Here is a 14491-nt window from a genome sequence, read left to right as displayed (position 1 = left end):
GTGGTTATAGAAATGGAATACAATTGGGAAAAGAATAATTCTTTGCAAAAGTTACAATGAATTCCTTGTTCTTATCCAAATTCTCCTTTTGAGGATTCTCCTTTTTCTCTCTCTTTAAATGTAATGACTAGTCTACATGAAGAATGTTAACAGTTGCACAGGGAACACTACAACTTATTGGTTGCAATTAGATAAACTCCCGGGGCACAAAAAACTTGTCATAGGTCAGGATGGCTTTCCATTGTCTAATTCCTCCATTACAGCAATGTCCTTCCGAGCTGTTATCTTTTGTACGTATCCTGCATCATAACAGTATTGAAAGTCAACTTCAAAAGGTAACTCCACAACAGGCAAAAGGAAAAATGAAAACCACGATGTCATTGTTCAGAATATTGAGCCGATGTTCATGAGAGATTATTTCAAGTTCTCCTAAAATGCTCTTAAGTAATTTAATAATTAAGAAGATATAGAGAGTATACATGGTGATAAAGAGAGAAAGGGGACCAAGACCATGTGAGAATATCTTTACTCCCCCAACTCACGAAGAGAAAAAAGCAATAGGAAAAAGTTATCTGAACTTTAACCCTTCCTAAATTCCCCTGACAAGGCTTTCTAAGAGAATAAGCTGTCAATGGAACCCTTCTCTGCTTCTAGAAGCAGAAAAAGGGAATTTGCAAAACTTGTTGCCAAACATTTCCCTAGGGATTACATATTCTGTTTAATCAACCAAACCACGGGCCTCACAGATTTGCACACCTAGCAAACTGCAATCATCTAGGACAAACCAAAAGCCCACAATTTAGACATCACTACCTCAATCATACAGGTAAAAAGAGATAAATACTGTTAGAAAAGAAGATACTTATACATACCGTTGCTCATATTAATCAATCCAATCCTGAGATCATGTAAGCTTTGCAGGTAATCAAATTATGAGTTCTTTTTTTATGGGATCAAATAATGAGTTCTGATTTCTACTTCAAGATATATAACGCATCACATACATTTTAAAACTTGGTTTTACATGCAGTCAAGAAACATCAATCATGTTAATCCACGCTGGTGTAGAAATCAGGATTCATTTTTATATATTTGTTTATCCAGGTATCCAAGGGGCTAACTTGTATGGATGGTGATGCATCCATGTTTACAGCTTTGAAATGATATAGCAGCTTGGTATTGTGAGAGATGAATATCATGTCATCCCTAGCATTTCTCATTGTCATACAGTGAATTTTGAATAAAGGTTGTGGGCTAGCAAAGAAGAAAATTACCAATTCCAAGGCATGGAAAACATTTGCAGGTAACCTCCTTCCCCCTTTTATTATAATAGCTGACAAACCCTGAACCCTGGCAGCTTCGACACTTTCCAGTCCACTCATAAACCACCTCTCTGCAATCCTACAATTCCAGAAATTAGATTCAGAACTACATTCATGAGGCACCTGATAGCCATAAATAATAACATGGTGTCACAAAGCAGTACAAAACCTGAAATATTAAACATCCACTTGTTGAGCTCGGTTCAGAACAACAAATAATTTTAAATTGCTCCAACCACCATGCAGCCTCTATTCACCAGTTACAGTACTTTCGAGAACATAAGTCTTTCTTCTAGACTATTGTCCCTTAGCTTCATTAGATTTCCTTGGAATTAAGAATGGAATGTGAATAAGAGTCTGATTCCATCCCAAATTTAATATTATGTTCCTCTACTAGTCATACCATTTAACTTTTACCAAAAAAAAGTAATTTGCCTAAATCAACTTGAAATATCTCATTTCACCAGAAATTCTAATTCTTGAGTAGCTCAACATAAGATTCTGATTCCATTCCAGATATATTATTCTGTTTCTGTCTTGTGAAATTCTAATTCTTACCTACTAATGACAAACCAAACAGCATTTCACGGGACCAAAAAAAAAAGGGTTCCAATTCCATTCCTAATTCTACGCAAACGAAATGTGGCCTTCACTGGTTGTTTCACCAAAAATATATTCTCCTTTCAATCTTACATTTGTAAGTGCAAGAATTGAAGTGCTGAAGAGGCTTAAAATGAAAGCTATATTGGCCAAATACCTTAACCTAACTCTACATTTCTTGCTATATCTACAATGGTTGCACAAATTAATTCCGAGAGCAAGCAAAATACTGGGCAAAAAACTCTGAAGTTGAACATGACAATGAAACGAAATTGCCAAATAATCCTAATTAGATAATAAAAAAAAACCATTACTGTACTTATCATGAATTTTGCAAATGTAGCAGCATTAAATAAATAATTGTTATACCTCAACTTCAGGATCACAACTTAACCGTTTATCAATCTCTTCAGGAGGCACAGGTTTAGAATCAGGATAAGTCATTGGGAGAGGTAAAGCATCTTCATTATCTGCCAAATAACTCTCTCTGTTTCTTGACCATTTCTTTTCTCTTGCGTTCACTCTTATGCTGCTGCCACCACTATTTCCCCCAAACCCCTTCCTCTCGCCATCTGCGGAAGCGGCTCCATCTAGTTCTTGTCCAGTCCGGATGCTGCCTCCGCCAATGGAAGCATCAGCAGCCGAGGTGAATTGAAGCCACCGCGGGAATGAGAGGTCTCCGGCTGCAGAGCAGCGGAAAGAGCGGGTTCTAATGAAGGTGGGTTTTGAAGGGATGAAGAGAGAGGTAGGGCTTATAGATAGCATTTATAAGAAAGGAATTAGGACAGTGAAATGGAAGATTTATGGTTCTTGGTTTTGCTCTGGTTTCTTGTTTTTATATATGTATGGGGATAATATATTTAGATTAATGTTAATTTCCACATGACATCAGCTTTTCTGGTTAGTTCATTGGCTCTTGAAAACGACAAAAAAGTTTTTCTAGTTGGTAGATACTAGGAGAAGAATACCAGGAGAAGTCCATATTCTTTATCCAAGCCCAAACTCATATTAACCCAAACCCAACAAAATTAATCTAGTATTTTAAAAAAAATTGCAAGAAAAATTTATTTTCCGCTCTCTTTTCTTTCCTCCATGCCGTGACATCCTTAAAAACACAAAGATATTTTGGTTTTTAAGACAAGTAAGTGTTTTTGTTTTTTTTGTTTTTTATTATGACTTGTTTATAAAAAAAATTAGAGAAGAAATTAGGATTTTGTTATGATTCTGATGATTGAATTATTTAAAAGTTTAAATTAATGTATTAGAGTGTTAGTTGCACTGAAATTAATTGATTTAATGTTTGGATTATGGGTTTATTGAAAAAAAAAAGGTTTATTTTGGGGATTTGTGGTTTTGAAAACTAGCAAATCGGGATTCTGAAAATCCTCATCAACCACCCAACTAGTTTCACTTGATACTACTAATCGACTGGTTGGTCTAAATTAGTCGATTAGTTGACCTATGATGGCGGTCGACCGATTGATCATTCTGGTTGATCAAAAATTTTATAGGTTCTATTATGTTTGATCAATTTGGATTACGTCTGGGATTAATCGGGTGAGATAATCCAACCTTATATTTACGTTTTAGTCTCTAAACTTAGATTTTTAATCTTTTATGTTACTTTGCTTCGAGTTGTTTTTTTAGTATTTTTTGTATCTGTTATAAATTTTATTGATGTTTCTCTTAACAATCTTCATTAGTCTTCGGCTCTGCATTTATTGTTTTTTGTTTTTATTTTTCGAATGAGTGAGATAATCTTTAATATGCATATAATATAAATAATATATGTATGTTGATTATATAATGAGTACAATTTATTAATTCTTTAATATTTTTTGTATATGTTGTTTTATTATATGAATACTCATCTATTCTTGAGTTTCACACTCGTATTTTGTCGAATTAAATTCTATTTGATATGATATACATCGCTTTGATAAATATTAAGAGTATCTATTATGTCTTGATAACGGTATACTTGTTAATAGCTCCATGTTAACATAGAGTACTTAGTATATATGCACATAGTATTATGTATACCTAACTAGTGAGAGAGACATCAGCCTATGACGATTGATCCTCACGCAGTGGTCACCTTTGAGTGTTATCTAGTTATCTTTGGATGTCATCTGATCTCTAATATGTATTCCATTATTTTACAATAATATGTTTAATATGTATATTTATACCAAGATATATCGACTTGCAAACTATTAATATATAAGATATATGTTAAATGTTATTCCTTCACTGAGTTAGTTGAACTCATCCCTCCTGTTAATACTATTTCAAGTTCTTAGTTTCTATTAGTAGTTAGATTTTGTTGAGTGTTCTTACTTCTCTAGTTTTAGTCGGTATGTCTTACTTGTTTCGTGAGGTTTTCTTTTTAGTTTTGATTCGATATTTTAGATACTCTACTATTATCTTATTTTAATTGACAATGTAATAAGTGTTATAAATTACTTATTTTACTTTATCTAATGATAAATATTATTTGATTTTATTGGTTTTAAAAAATATAATATTTTAAAAGATATTGAAATAATGTGAAATTTTTATATAATTTATTTTTGATAAGTATACTCCAAAGCTTCTACACTGTCAGTTAGGGACTCAAGATTTGGATAGTGACATCGCAGGTTTTTTTCCTGTAAGAAATTTTGGAGTAATAAGCAGTGCAATAAGTGTGCGAATTGGCTTGCAAATTATGATTTTCACCGACCATTAAGTTTTCATGTCTTATTATTTATATCTTATTAAATCTGCTCCGTAGGTATTTTATTTTTATTGAAGTTATAGGAGTGGCTTTACAACGAAATTATTAAATGTAATTTTCTATTATTTGGGCTTTTAGCCCCTTTCTTAAAAAAGGGAGTGGAAAAAATTTTGATTTGTTTTTTATTTTGGATTCAAATATAAGAGGAGATTAAATAAATTTTTATGTATATATATAACTGATTGGAAGAAAAAAATAATATGGAAGTTAGTTTGAGACATCCAATATTAGAAGGAAGACAGCAAGTCGGCAATTTGTGTCTGGGACGGTCAAAAAATCTGCAAAATTGTAATGGTAGCTGGGAAAGAAAGGTTCATATCGTGTTTAGGAGAAGATATGGAAGGAATATTTGTTTTTATGTTTTAAAATTATTTTTTTAAAAAAATAAAAAAATTTATTTTTTATTTTAAATTAATATTTTTGATATTTTTAAATTATTTTGATGTGTTAATATTAAAAAAAATAAAAAAAATTATTTTAATATGTTTTTGAATAAAAAAACTTTGAAAATTAATTATTACCGAATTTTCAAACACCCACAACGATTTAGAAATGAGGTTCGTTTTCAAATTTTGCTATAAATTGCAGTTGAAACACTCATTAAGCACCTGTTATAACCAAAACACAGCTGCATTGTTGAGGATCTAAAATCAATTAAGAAATGGGGAAACAGAAGAAAGCATTTGGTCCTCTTCTGCCAGCATCAGATGCCCAGCATGGCAACATCAATTCGCACATAAAGCGGTATGTTCTTTTCTCAAGAGAAATTGCTTTTCTCCTCCACCAACGACCTCCTAGTCCTCCTAGGGGGGCATCATAAGCAATCATGTAGTTTTATGTAGCATTTAAAATATGTTAAGTCTTGTGTACAACTTTCACTGTAATTGCAATGCAACGTTGCAAAATCACATTGTAAGAACGCACTCACACAACTTAGACATTGTTACTATGATACATCTGATCTCTTTCCTGTCCCTCCAGAATTCTGGGTTCCAATCACATTAGGCCCTAAAATCTTCCCAGTCACATCCTAAAGTGGTGAAGGAAAAACTTGCTGCGCCCCTCTCCTTGGTTCTCCATTTGCGTTATGCTTACTCAGGAAGAGTGATGATTCCCAGGAGACACCCTATAACAAGAACAGAATCACCATTAGAGGTAAATACAGCTTGACTTTATTAGCAGCTATGAAATCTATGGAACATTGTCTATAAACTTTGATTTTAACAGCTGAGTGCCATATCCAGAAAATTGTAGACACAAGATATGATATTTTTCATATAAATATCATGCTAAAACAATCGCTAAAAGAAAGCAGCTTTGTCCATAGTTCATACTGAATATTTAAGCCCTTCTTATTTCGCAGCGAATCTGGGACCCTGCCATCAAGATTGTTATTTTGGAGGAATCTGTCAACCAGAGATAGAATATGTTTAGCTGATAGTGTTAATAATACGATGTGTAAAACTTTTTTGGCGATAAGGATGAACTTACAACTCGTGAAGCTGCCCAAGTTGGCCTAAAGATTGAGGAATCGTCCCTTCGAGCTTATTGTTTTCCAAATGCCTTCATGAGATCATAAATGGACAAATATCACAGATCTGCAACAAGTACAAGGAACCTAAAGAAGCTAATCATAAATGAAGCAATTAAGGAATCATTCCTAGAACATACAGAGTTCGTAGCTCTTTCAGTGTGCTCAAGTTTGGGATAGAACCTGAGAGTTTGTTCCCTCCTAGCCAACTATAAGCAGAATATTCAAATTCAAAGTTATCACTGTTGATCAAACAACAAAAACGAGTATTTGGATTCATTTAGCATAATTAAGCAGGCTAAGTTTCTTACATATGGGTGACTGCAGTTAGATTGGCTAGGCTTGAGGGTAGTGACCCAGAGATGCCCATGCTTGTAAGGTTCCTTCAGGTAATACAGAAAACAAAAAAAGTAGCCGAACAGAGTTAGTTATGCTTTGGTTGATTTTCCAATTGAGTTCTGTAGAACTGTAATTTTATTGCAGAACTGATATGCCTTAACCAAGTTCAAAGATCTATAACACCTGCTATCGTACCTTGTTCAAGTAGTTTAATTTAAGCTCATTAAAATAAGTGGTAAATTAAAGTGAACTTACAAAGCAACAACTCGAGCCAATTTATCTTGGGAACATTTAACTCCTGTCCACGAATTCTCTGGAGGCAGGCAAGGGTCGCCACTCCAATCGGACGGTGGATTAACAAACCTTCTTGCTAAATGTTCCATTGCCATCACTACGAAATATGGAAACCAGAGAACTGTCAAGACAAGGCAAGAAAAGACCTTCCACAAATAGGTGGTCATAACTAGGCAATAATGGGCTACCATCTCTTGTTCGAGTTCTTCCACCAAGAGGCAAAATGTGATATATTTCACCAGCATTGATCACAGGTCCAACAGGTATATTGTTCCCTGGAGTCAAGGTGATTTCTGTCTGCCCAGAAAGAGGCCACTCTGATCCATAAACAGTCACACCGTTTGCTGTCACATTGAGATCCTTGTAAAAATTCTGTCCATTAATAGAAACACTGAAGACCCTCCAGCTGTATGGGCTCGGTGTCCGGTTGTCCTGGAAATAGAGTGCGATGTAGTATTTGGTGCTGGGAAGCGACACTGGTGGCCACTGGATTTTTATTGTCTTTCCTCTGCTTGTTGTGATTGCTGATGCGAATGCTCTCTGAGGAGGAAAGTTCCAAAACTCTGAAGAACTAATATTGTTTTGGCATTCAACAACAGGGTTCTGATCTATAAATGGCTGCCACAACCGGTTGAATTGATCATCTGGAAAACTAGGTTCAATTGTTTTTACACATTCACCATCAGAAGTCTCCAGTATGTTTTCACTAGTTTTTCTTTAAAGAAAAAAGACATAAACTAATAAAGGAAAAGAAATGAATAGCAGGCTAATTTGCATACCCAATTATTTCTTCATCTGCTCCAAAATTGTCTCGAGCAACAGTAACAAGTGCATACTTTGAAAAATCTGTCGAATTGTACACCGAATTTCCAAGGTACTCTATTTCAAGAGCTGATATAAAAGGACTAGAAGTAGTGTGCACATTTCTTGCAAGACAAACACTCAATGTCTTAGCCAATGAAGCCACAATAATCTCATAATATGAACTCATCCCATTCGCATAATCTTCTGTGGTATTGACAGTGCTCCATTTAGTCCCTTGAATAATCTGGTCAAATACTGGAGGCTCTTTCCCCCCATCATAACCTCCATAATAATAGGTAGTCCTAACTAAATATTTCCCTCCTTTGATCACAGGAAGTACATAGCAATATTTTTTTGCTGAGGTATCAGGAAAGAAGCGCAATGTGGACAATAAAGGCAATACATCTGCTGTTTTGATGGCTGATTTGTTTCCAACAGATATGAAACCTTTGTCCGGAATGTATTTGAGGTTGCCATGAGTTATGTCCTCGGACGCACCACAATTTAATTGAAAACCTGCATTACAAGGTTGTCATGAACCAAAGCAATAATCATACATAAAATGTTCAGCTCTATCATGTATAGAAAGCAAAGAAAAAAAAATATTTGAAGACAGAATAGAAGGACATGAGAAAAAAGGTTTACATAATGTTGTTAGTTGTTACCTCTAGGAGCAGGGAGTGGATGGACAGAGAGGGGGATGCATACAAGCCATAGGAGGAAGATGGAAAGGGACATTGTGGGGTTGGGAAAGGGAACCAGAAAGAATGGAAAATTGGCAAGTTTTGTTTAGTTTTCCCTGGGGCATCGCGCGTTCCCAATTCCAAATGGGACACGTCCATGGCTGTGCTTGAAGATAGAAATGGCAAAATGGTATTATTGGCATGTTTTGTTTGATTTTCCCTGGGGCTCCAATTCCAAATAGGACACGTCCAAGGCTGTGCTTGAAGATATAAATGGCAAAATGATCTTGAATCGACGTGCTTGACCAGGTCACTCACCCCCTTGATGTTTCTTTTTTATTTTTCGGTTCTCTCGGACCAGGTTTTTTGCTTTTCTAAATAATATTTATGACACTTACCCGGCATCTACGCGCCTGTAGCTCAGTGGATAGAGCGTCTGTTTCCTAAGCAGAAAGTCGTAGGTTCGACCCCTACCTGGCGCGATCCTACCATTTTTGGGCCCCATAAATTAGAGTCTGGGCCGGCGGCTCCCTCTTGGCCCAGTTCTATATATATCTCCGAAAATCAGAGACCATCAATTTCGTTCTTTCTGATTCAGCCGCCATCTTCGCCAGATGAAGGCTTTCCTAGCAAACAACGATGAAGGCTTCTGACATCGATGGAAGCAACACCCTTTCTCTCGCCCCTTTCACTGGAGTTGGGAATTTGGGTTTGGTGTAAATTGGGATTTGGTGTTTAAAGGTTGGTGCTTGGTAGTTTGTTAGCGAAGATAAAGCCAAATCTTTGGTGGAAATACGGAGTAAAGAATCAATTTTATGCAAATTAAGGCAGATGTTCCTAATAATATAGAGAAAGATGAGCTTATAGTCAGTGGGTTTCTTCGTTTTTGGTATTAGCAAGAAAATACAGGGAAAATGGCATCTTTGGTTGTATAAGCTCTTAGTTCTTGTTGCCTTTCAATTTTCATAGAACCAGATATTGACATTGCTTTATTAGCAGGTAGACAGGCTTCAGAATATGTAAAATATTAACATGGTGATTGTATGAAAACTCTTATTTCTGTGGGCCCTTTTGATGTGTTGGTTAGGGCGTCTAGACAACGAAATTTTTCATCGAGTGCTCTTTACATCTTATTGGTCGGAGAAGTACAAAGGAGTTCAGATATCACAGTTTGAACTCAGTTTAGCTTAATTAACTGTTAGTTTAACATTGTAAATAATGCAGGGGAGATGAGGGAAGGCATAGCTAGAAGATTATTTAATCTGATTCTTCAAATTCGCCTACCAGTAAAATCACAATTCATTCATTATTCGAGACTTGATGCGGAAGTTTACTCCTTTATCGGGTCTTGACTCTTGAGAACTGAGCACTGCAACTCTGAGTCTGCGATTTTGTGTTCTCTCAACAAGATTTCTCTTCTTTAGTGATTTTCACCAATTGATACAAGTACTGCACTCTTGTCAGATGCATAATTTGCCCATCACTTGGTTAGATGTGGTTACAAGACTCAGCTTAGCTCAAGGGGTTGACCTAGGATTTGAATTTTTTTAAAAGACACTAAAACTATGATATTAAGGGTTTTTTTACACACCAAAACAATGTTATTTTGGTATAAAAAAAAAATAGTTTTGCATGACACTTGACCAGGCCGGGTTTTACACATTTATGGTTTCAAGCGCCTGTTGGTGATTACCATCCAATACCTCTTATAATGACAATGAACAAGACTTTATAAGCCTTTTTATTTGGTTTCTTTCTTGTGATTAGATGTTTGCGTTACAATCGTTTTTGGGCAACATGCAAGAAGTTTCATGAAGTCCTCTTGGATCTTGCCAACCATTGGTGATAATTTGAGATGAACTGCCTAAGCAGCTCTTTAACCTGTCCATTTTGTGGGAAAATGTTATTGAGGATTGCTGAAAAACATATCGTTTGAGCAAGTGCATGAAGGAGAGCTGAATTCTTAGCATAACAGTAAGAATAAAGTTTGTGCATTAAATAAAAGAAATGGCCATCCTATCAGGTTCGTAATAGAAATTTGTTAATTTTAAATTTGGAACATTTTTATTGAATCAGCTGTGACCTACTTGCTTCTGAGAAATATCAACCTTGCTTGTGCCTTTAGGCTCCTAAAATACTTTTTTATCTTGCAGTGAACTTCTAGATTCTATGCAAGCTGGAAAGCTAGAACCAGAAGTTGCATTTCTCAATGCATCACTTGTATGTTTCCTTACAGAAAAAACTTTAATCAATCCAGCCTGTTGTTTTCTTTCTATATATCTTTTTTGGTGGATCAGCCTTCCGGGCTGCACTTTGGTCAATTTTATTTTAATGTTGCATATATTGATTGCTGTGACAGATACCAGATGTTTTCCCTCTTCTGGCAGCAGCACATAAGACTCTTATAGCGTACCCAGGGATTCACTGGCCACACGCACTCTTCATTCTGAGCTAGTTTATAATTACTCAGGATCTAAGCATGTAATTCCCCCCTTTTCCCTGCTTGGTGACTGCTTTCTCTTGGTTATATCTTTTTCTTTAGCTTCTTTTTTATCCCTAGATTACAGAATCCCTGGAAAGATGTGTAATCTCCAATAGCACCACATACATCCTGGCAGCTCGCTTCGTCGCTTCTCCAGATGAGGTGAGGATTTCTTATAAATGTCGCTTCATCAGCCTAAATATTTCATTGCTAACTAAAAAGACACCAATCATTCTGGTTGCACTCTATTATAGATGAAAGCTGTAGAGAAACTTATCAAAGGGAAAGAAATCGAATTACAGGAACTGGAAGGGAGAGCAAACCAAGCTCAAATGCAGAAGGTTAGTTGGGTGTGACCATCTTTGGTAAAATAACACTAGTTATGTGGTTTGCTATGTCTTGATATTGCTTCTAACTTTGTTTCATATGTTTGTCAGCACTACAAAATTTCTGGCTTGGAAGTAGGAATATCCTCTCCTGCAGATGTCATTACCTGCCGGATAGCTGGCCGCGATGCTTTATAAGAAAGATAAATTACTATGTATATACATGTAGTTGTAGATTTTGCTGTAAACTTTTACCTGTGTGGATGCCTGGAATTTATGATAGGAATTTTTTTGTGGGAATTTGTGCATCAGCATCAGCATCGTTAAGTTCCTGTTTTGGAACCTAAAGCTTTCAAAATTCATATGATAACTGGTGCATTTTATGATCATCCAAGTTCTCTTATTAAAGTTCAAATAAGTAGGATCAGGTTGGACTATCTTTTACTTTTCCTTTTTTGATGGTGATCTGGCCTATCTTGAAGTTAAATGGTGTCTCTCACTCGAAAAAAAAATTCTAAGCTAACTATTTTTTTTCAATTTGATTTTTAAATTGTTTTAGAATTTTTTTTAATTTTTAATTTAGTTTTTTTTAAAAAAATTATTAATTAATATTAAATTTATTAAATACTCAGTTTTATAATTTATTTTAATTTAATTTTGATGAAGTTATTCAATTTTCATGATTGAAAAGGTAGATTCGTTGGTGGTTCTGTCCAAGAGGAGCGGCAACTTGACTTCATACATATGGTCAGTTTGTGGGCTTTTGGCTTAGAGTCTGTTTGGCTAAGAGTTTGTGGTTGCGTTTAGCATGTAACAGTGATAACATAGTGTTTGGTTAAGAAATGAACCGTGTATAAATTTTTATACGTTGGACCTACCATTATCTGCATTGAAAACACGGTTTTGTTGAAGCAGAATTTACATGCTTTCTGTCGTGTGTTTTCCTCTCTGCTGCATGGTTTCGCACATCAAGCAAATTAATTGGCATAAATAGTGCAGCATGCTTCATTGTTCATGCCAATTAATTTGCGTGAATAGTGCAGCATGCTGCACTATTCGCGTGAACTGTTGATGCTAATTAAACAGTGCAGCATGCTGCACTGTTGATGATAATTAAACAGTGCAGTGCTGCACTGTTCGCGTTAACAGTGTAGCATGATGTATTATTTTGGTCGAATTGGTTCCAGTTCAAAACTTAAAATATATTAAAACGGGTTCGATCCAGTAAAATAAAAATTGTTTTTTATTATTTTAATTGTATTTTATTTGAAAAACTAGTATTTAATATTATTTAATATTTAACTACATAAATTAGATAAAGATCACTTGATAACGTAGCATTTACAGTTATCGCAATACCAAACATAATCCTAGCTTGGCTTGGCTTACTGAGTTATGACCGGTTAATGGGTGTTTAAAATGTTCTGATTTGTTAAGTGTGAAAAGACTCTCTATTAAATGCACGCTTTACCTGCAATGTACCCAATTACTTGGTGGTCGTCGGTTTCATGGTGTGTTGCCTTATAAATTAACAAACTTTATCTTTAAAAAAAAATCGTCATCAATGCTTTAAGACTTTTGCTTTTTTGGCCCCAACATCCATGCAGGTTTCAATTGGAATGTGTTGTGACTGATGAAGAAGATGTAACAAGCTTTCTCTTGGTCGAGAAGGCTGCTGAGAACTTTTTTGGTTCGTCAGCACATCATTATGTTTACAACAAGAAATTTAGCAATCCTTTTGTCATCACATCTCCAATGATTGCCGCGAGCTTAGAAAAGCTTCATCTTTCAGCTTAGATTTGGTGCTTCCAAGGATGGTGGAAATCGATGCGACATAGTCGTGTATAAAGATTTGATGATTTCCCTCGAAGTGCCCTTAGCAAGCTGTCCCAACAGCCAAATTCATTAGCAACACCTATCGTGGTTGCTGCTCTTTCGGACTCAACGCCACCACCTCCACACAGCCCTGTCACTCCTGCAAGTGTGGTGCTGCTCTTTCGGACTCAACGCCACCACCTCCACACCGCCCTGTCACTCCTGCAAGTGTGGTGCTGCTCTTTCGGACTCAACGCCACCACCTCCACACAGCCCTGTCACTCCTGCAAGTGTGGTGCTGCTCTTTCGGACTCAACGCCACCACCTCCACACAGCCCTGTCACTCCTGCAAGAGTGGTGTCTCCTTAATCAACAAACATAATAGCTGCTTCCACACAACCAGCGACATGGCCACCAGACTTCCCAGTTAAGTAAAGAGAAGATTGCATTTCGACGGTGACGCAGCACCATAAAGGCAAGCCTTTTTTTTCTCTGCCTTCAAATTCTCATTTTGTGTAAGTTTCATTGTTTGCTAATCATCTTTCAAATGCTTGATCTATGATTTTTTATTTTTATGCAGTAAACCTTAACAAGATCCAGGTTATGCCGACAATAGTCAACTGCTGGCAACACGGCGCACTTCACCTTCACCTGTGAAGAAACCACGCATGTCAAGCTCAGATTTGTAGGTGTTATCACTCCCCTTTACCATTGTTTTATTGCTTGATCAAGGCATATTGCCATCTTAACTTCTTATTGCCTTCAGCATGCGTTTCAATTACTTCCCAACACGTGGAACAAAGACAACATGTTCTTATATTCAATCCCTTCTTTATTCATTTATTTGGCTTTTATATCACCAAAAGAAAAAAATTGTCTTCTTCAATCTTGCTTATGCTCATTATTTGCAAATTCTAACCAAAAAAAAACACAGAATCACTAGCTTTCTAAGCTTCAATGCAAAATGTATACAGATGCGCTGGTACTCATTGCTCATACCGACACACATCATTTTGTTAGATTACTTCATCACAATCTTTGCAAGTATTGGAAGTTTTATTTTAGTTTATTGGCAAATACTTTATTTTTGGGACTAGCTTTGTATTTGTAATGTAGATCCACTGCAGGATTGCATGTGGATCAATGCTATTATTGTTATTCTGCATTGCAATTACACTGTTTCTCTAAAAAATGACAAGTCTTTTTTTATTCTCGAAATTGATTGTTTGATTTTAGCAATTTTTATATTCAATTGTTCACTAAGCTAACAGCTAATTTTTCATTAGCGTGATGATTCATACTAGTTGAGAATTGGCCATGCGGGGTATCTCTTTAATTAGCTTTTCACAGTAACAATAAATAGTGAAAAGTCAAGCATTTTTTCATTTTAATCTTCAAAATCTTTGAGGATTTTTTTTTATAATTTAAATCTTAGTTTTATTTTTCAATTTCATCCTCCAATATTAGATTTACTAAGTATAAGGCTTTATAATTTATTTCAATTTGCTTTCTATGG

The 14491-nt window shown here is 35.6% G+C and overlaps 2 protein-coding genes and 1 non-coding gene across 3 annotated transcripts; 1 reads left to right on the top strand and 2 right to left on the bottom strand.

Annotated features, from left to right (window-relative positions):
* Positions 1-4: 4 nt before the first annotated feature.
* Positions 5-2780, bottom strand: LOC133680655 (protein disulfide-isomerase SCO2). The gene is made up of 3 exons (XM_062103690.1): positions 2292-2780; positions 1275-1401; positions 5-299 (listed from the first exon to the last, which is right to left on the bottom strand). The coding sequence occupies exons 1-3, from the start codon at positions 2685-2687 to the stop codon at positions 226-228; spliced, it is 597 nt and encodes a 198-aa protein (XP_061959674.1). The 5' UTR covers positions 2688-2780; the 3' UTR covers positions 5-225.
* A 3016-nt stretch (positions 2781-5796) lies between these two features.
* Positions 5797-8407, bottom strand: LOC133680182 (probable LRR receptor-like serine/threonine-protein kinase At1g67720). Its single transcript, XM_062102994.1, has 9 exons — positions 8335-8407; positions 7645-8185; positions 7054-7517; positions 6827-6962; positions 6544-6615; positions 6373-6441; positions 6193-6264; positions 6036-6107; positions 5797-5827 (listed from the first exon to the last, which is right to left on the bottom strand). Exons 1-9 carry the CDS (start codon positions 8405-8407, stop codon positions 5797-5799), a joined length of 1530 nt encoding a protein of 509 aa, XP_061958978.1.
* A 354-nt stretch (positions 8408-8761) lies between these two features.
* On the top strand, positions 8762-8834 carry TRNAR-CCU (transfer RNA arginine (anticodon CCU)). The gene has a single exon. It is a non-coding gene; the product is annotated as a tRNA-Arg (tRNA).
* The last annotated feature ends 5657 nt before the right edge of the window (positions 8835-14491 follow it).

This window comes from Populus nigra, chromosome 19, assembly GCF_951802175.1.
Source record: "Populus nigra chromosome 19, ddPopNigr1.1, whole genome shotgun sequence".
NCBI classification, from domain to species: domain Eukaryota; kingdom Viridiplantae; phylum Streptophyta; class Magnoliopsida; order Malpighiales; family Salicaceae; genus Populus; species Populus nigra.
This window is presented reverse-complemented; position numbering and strand designations above follow the sequence as displayed.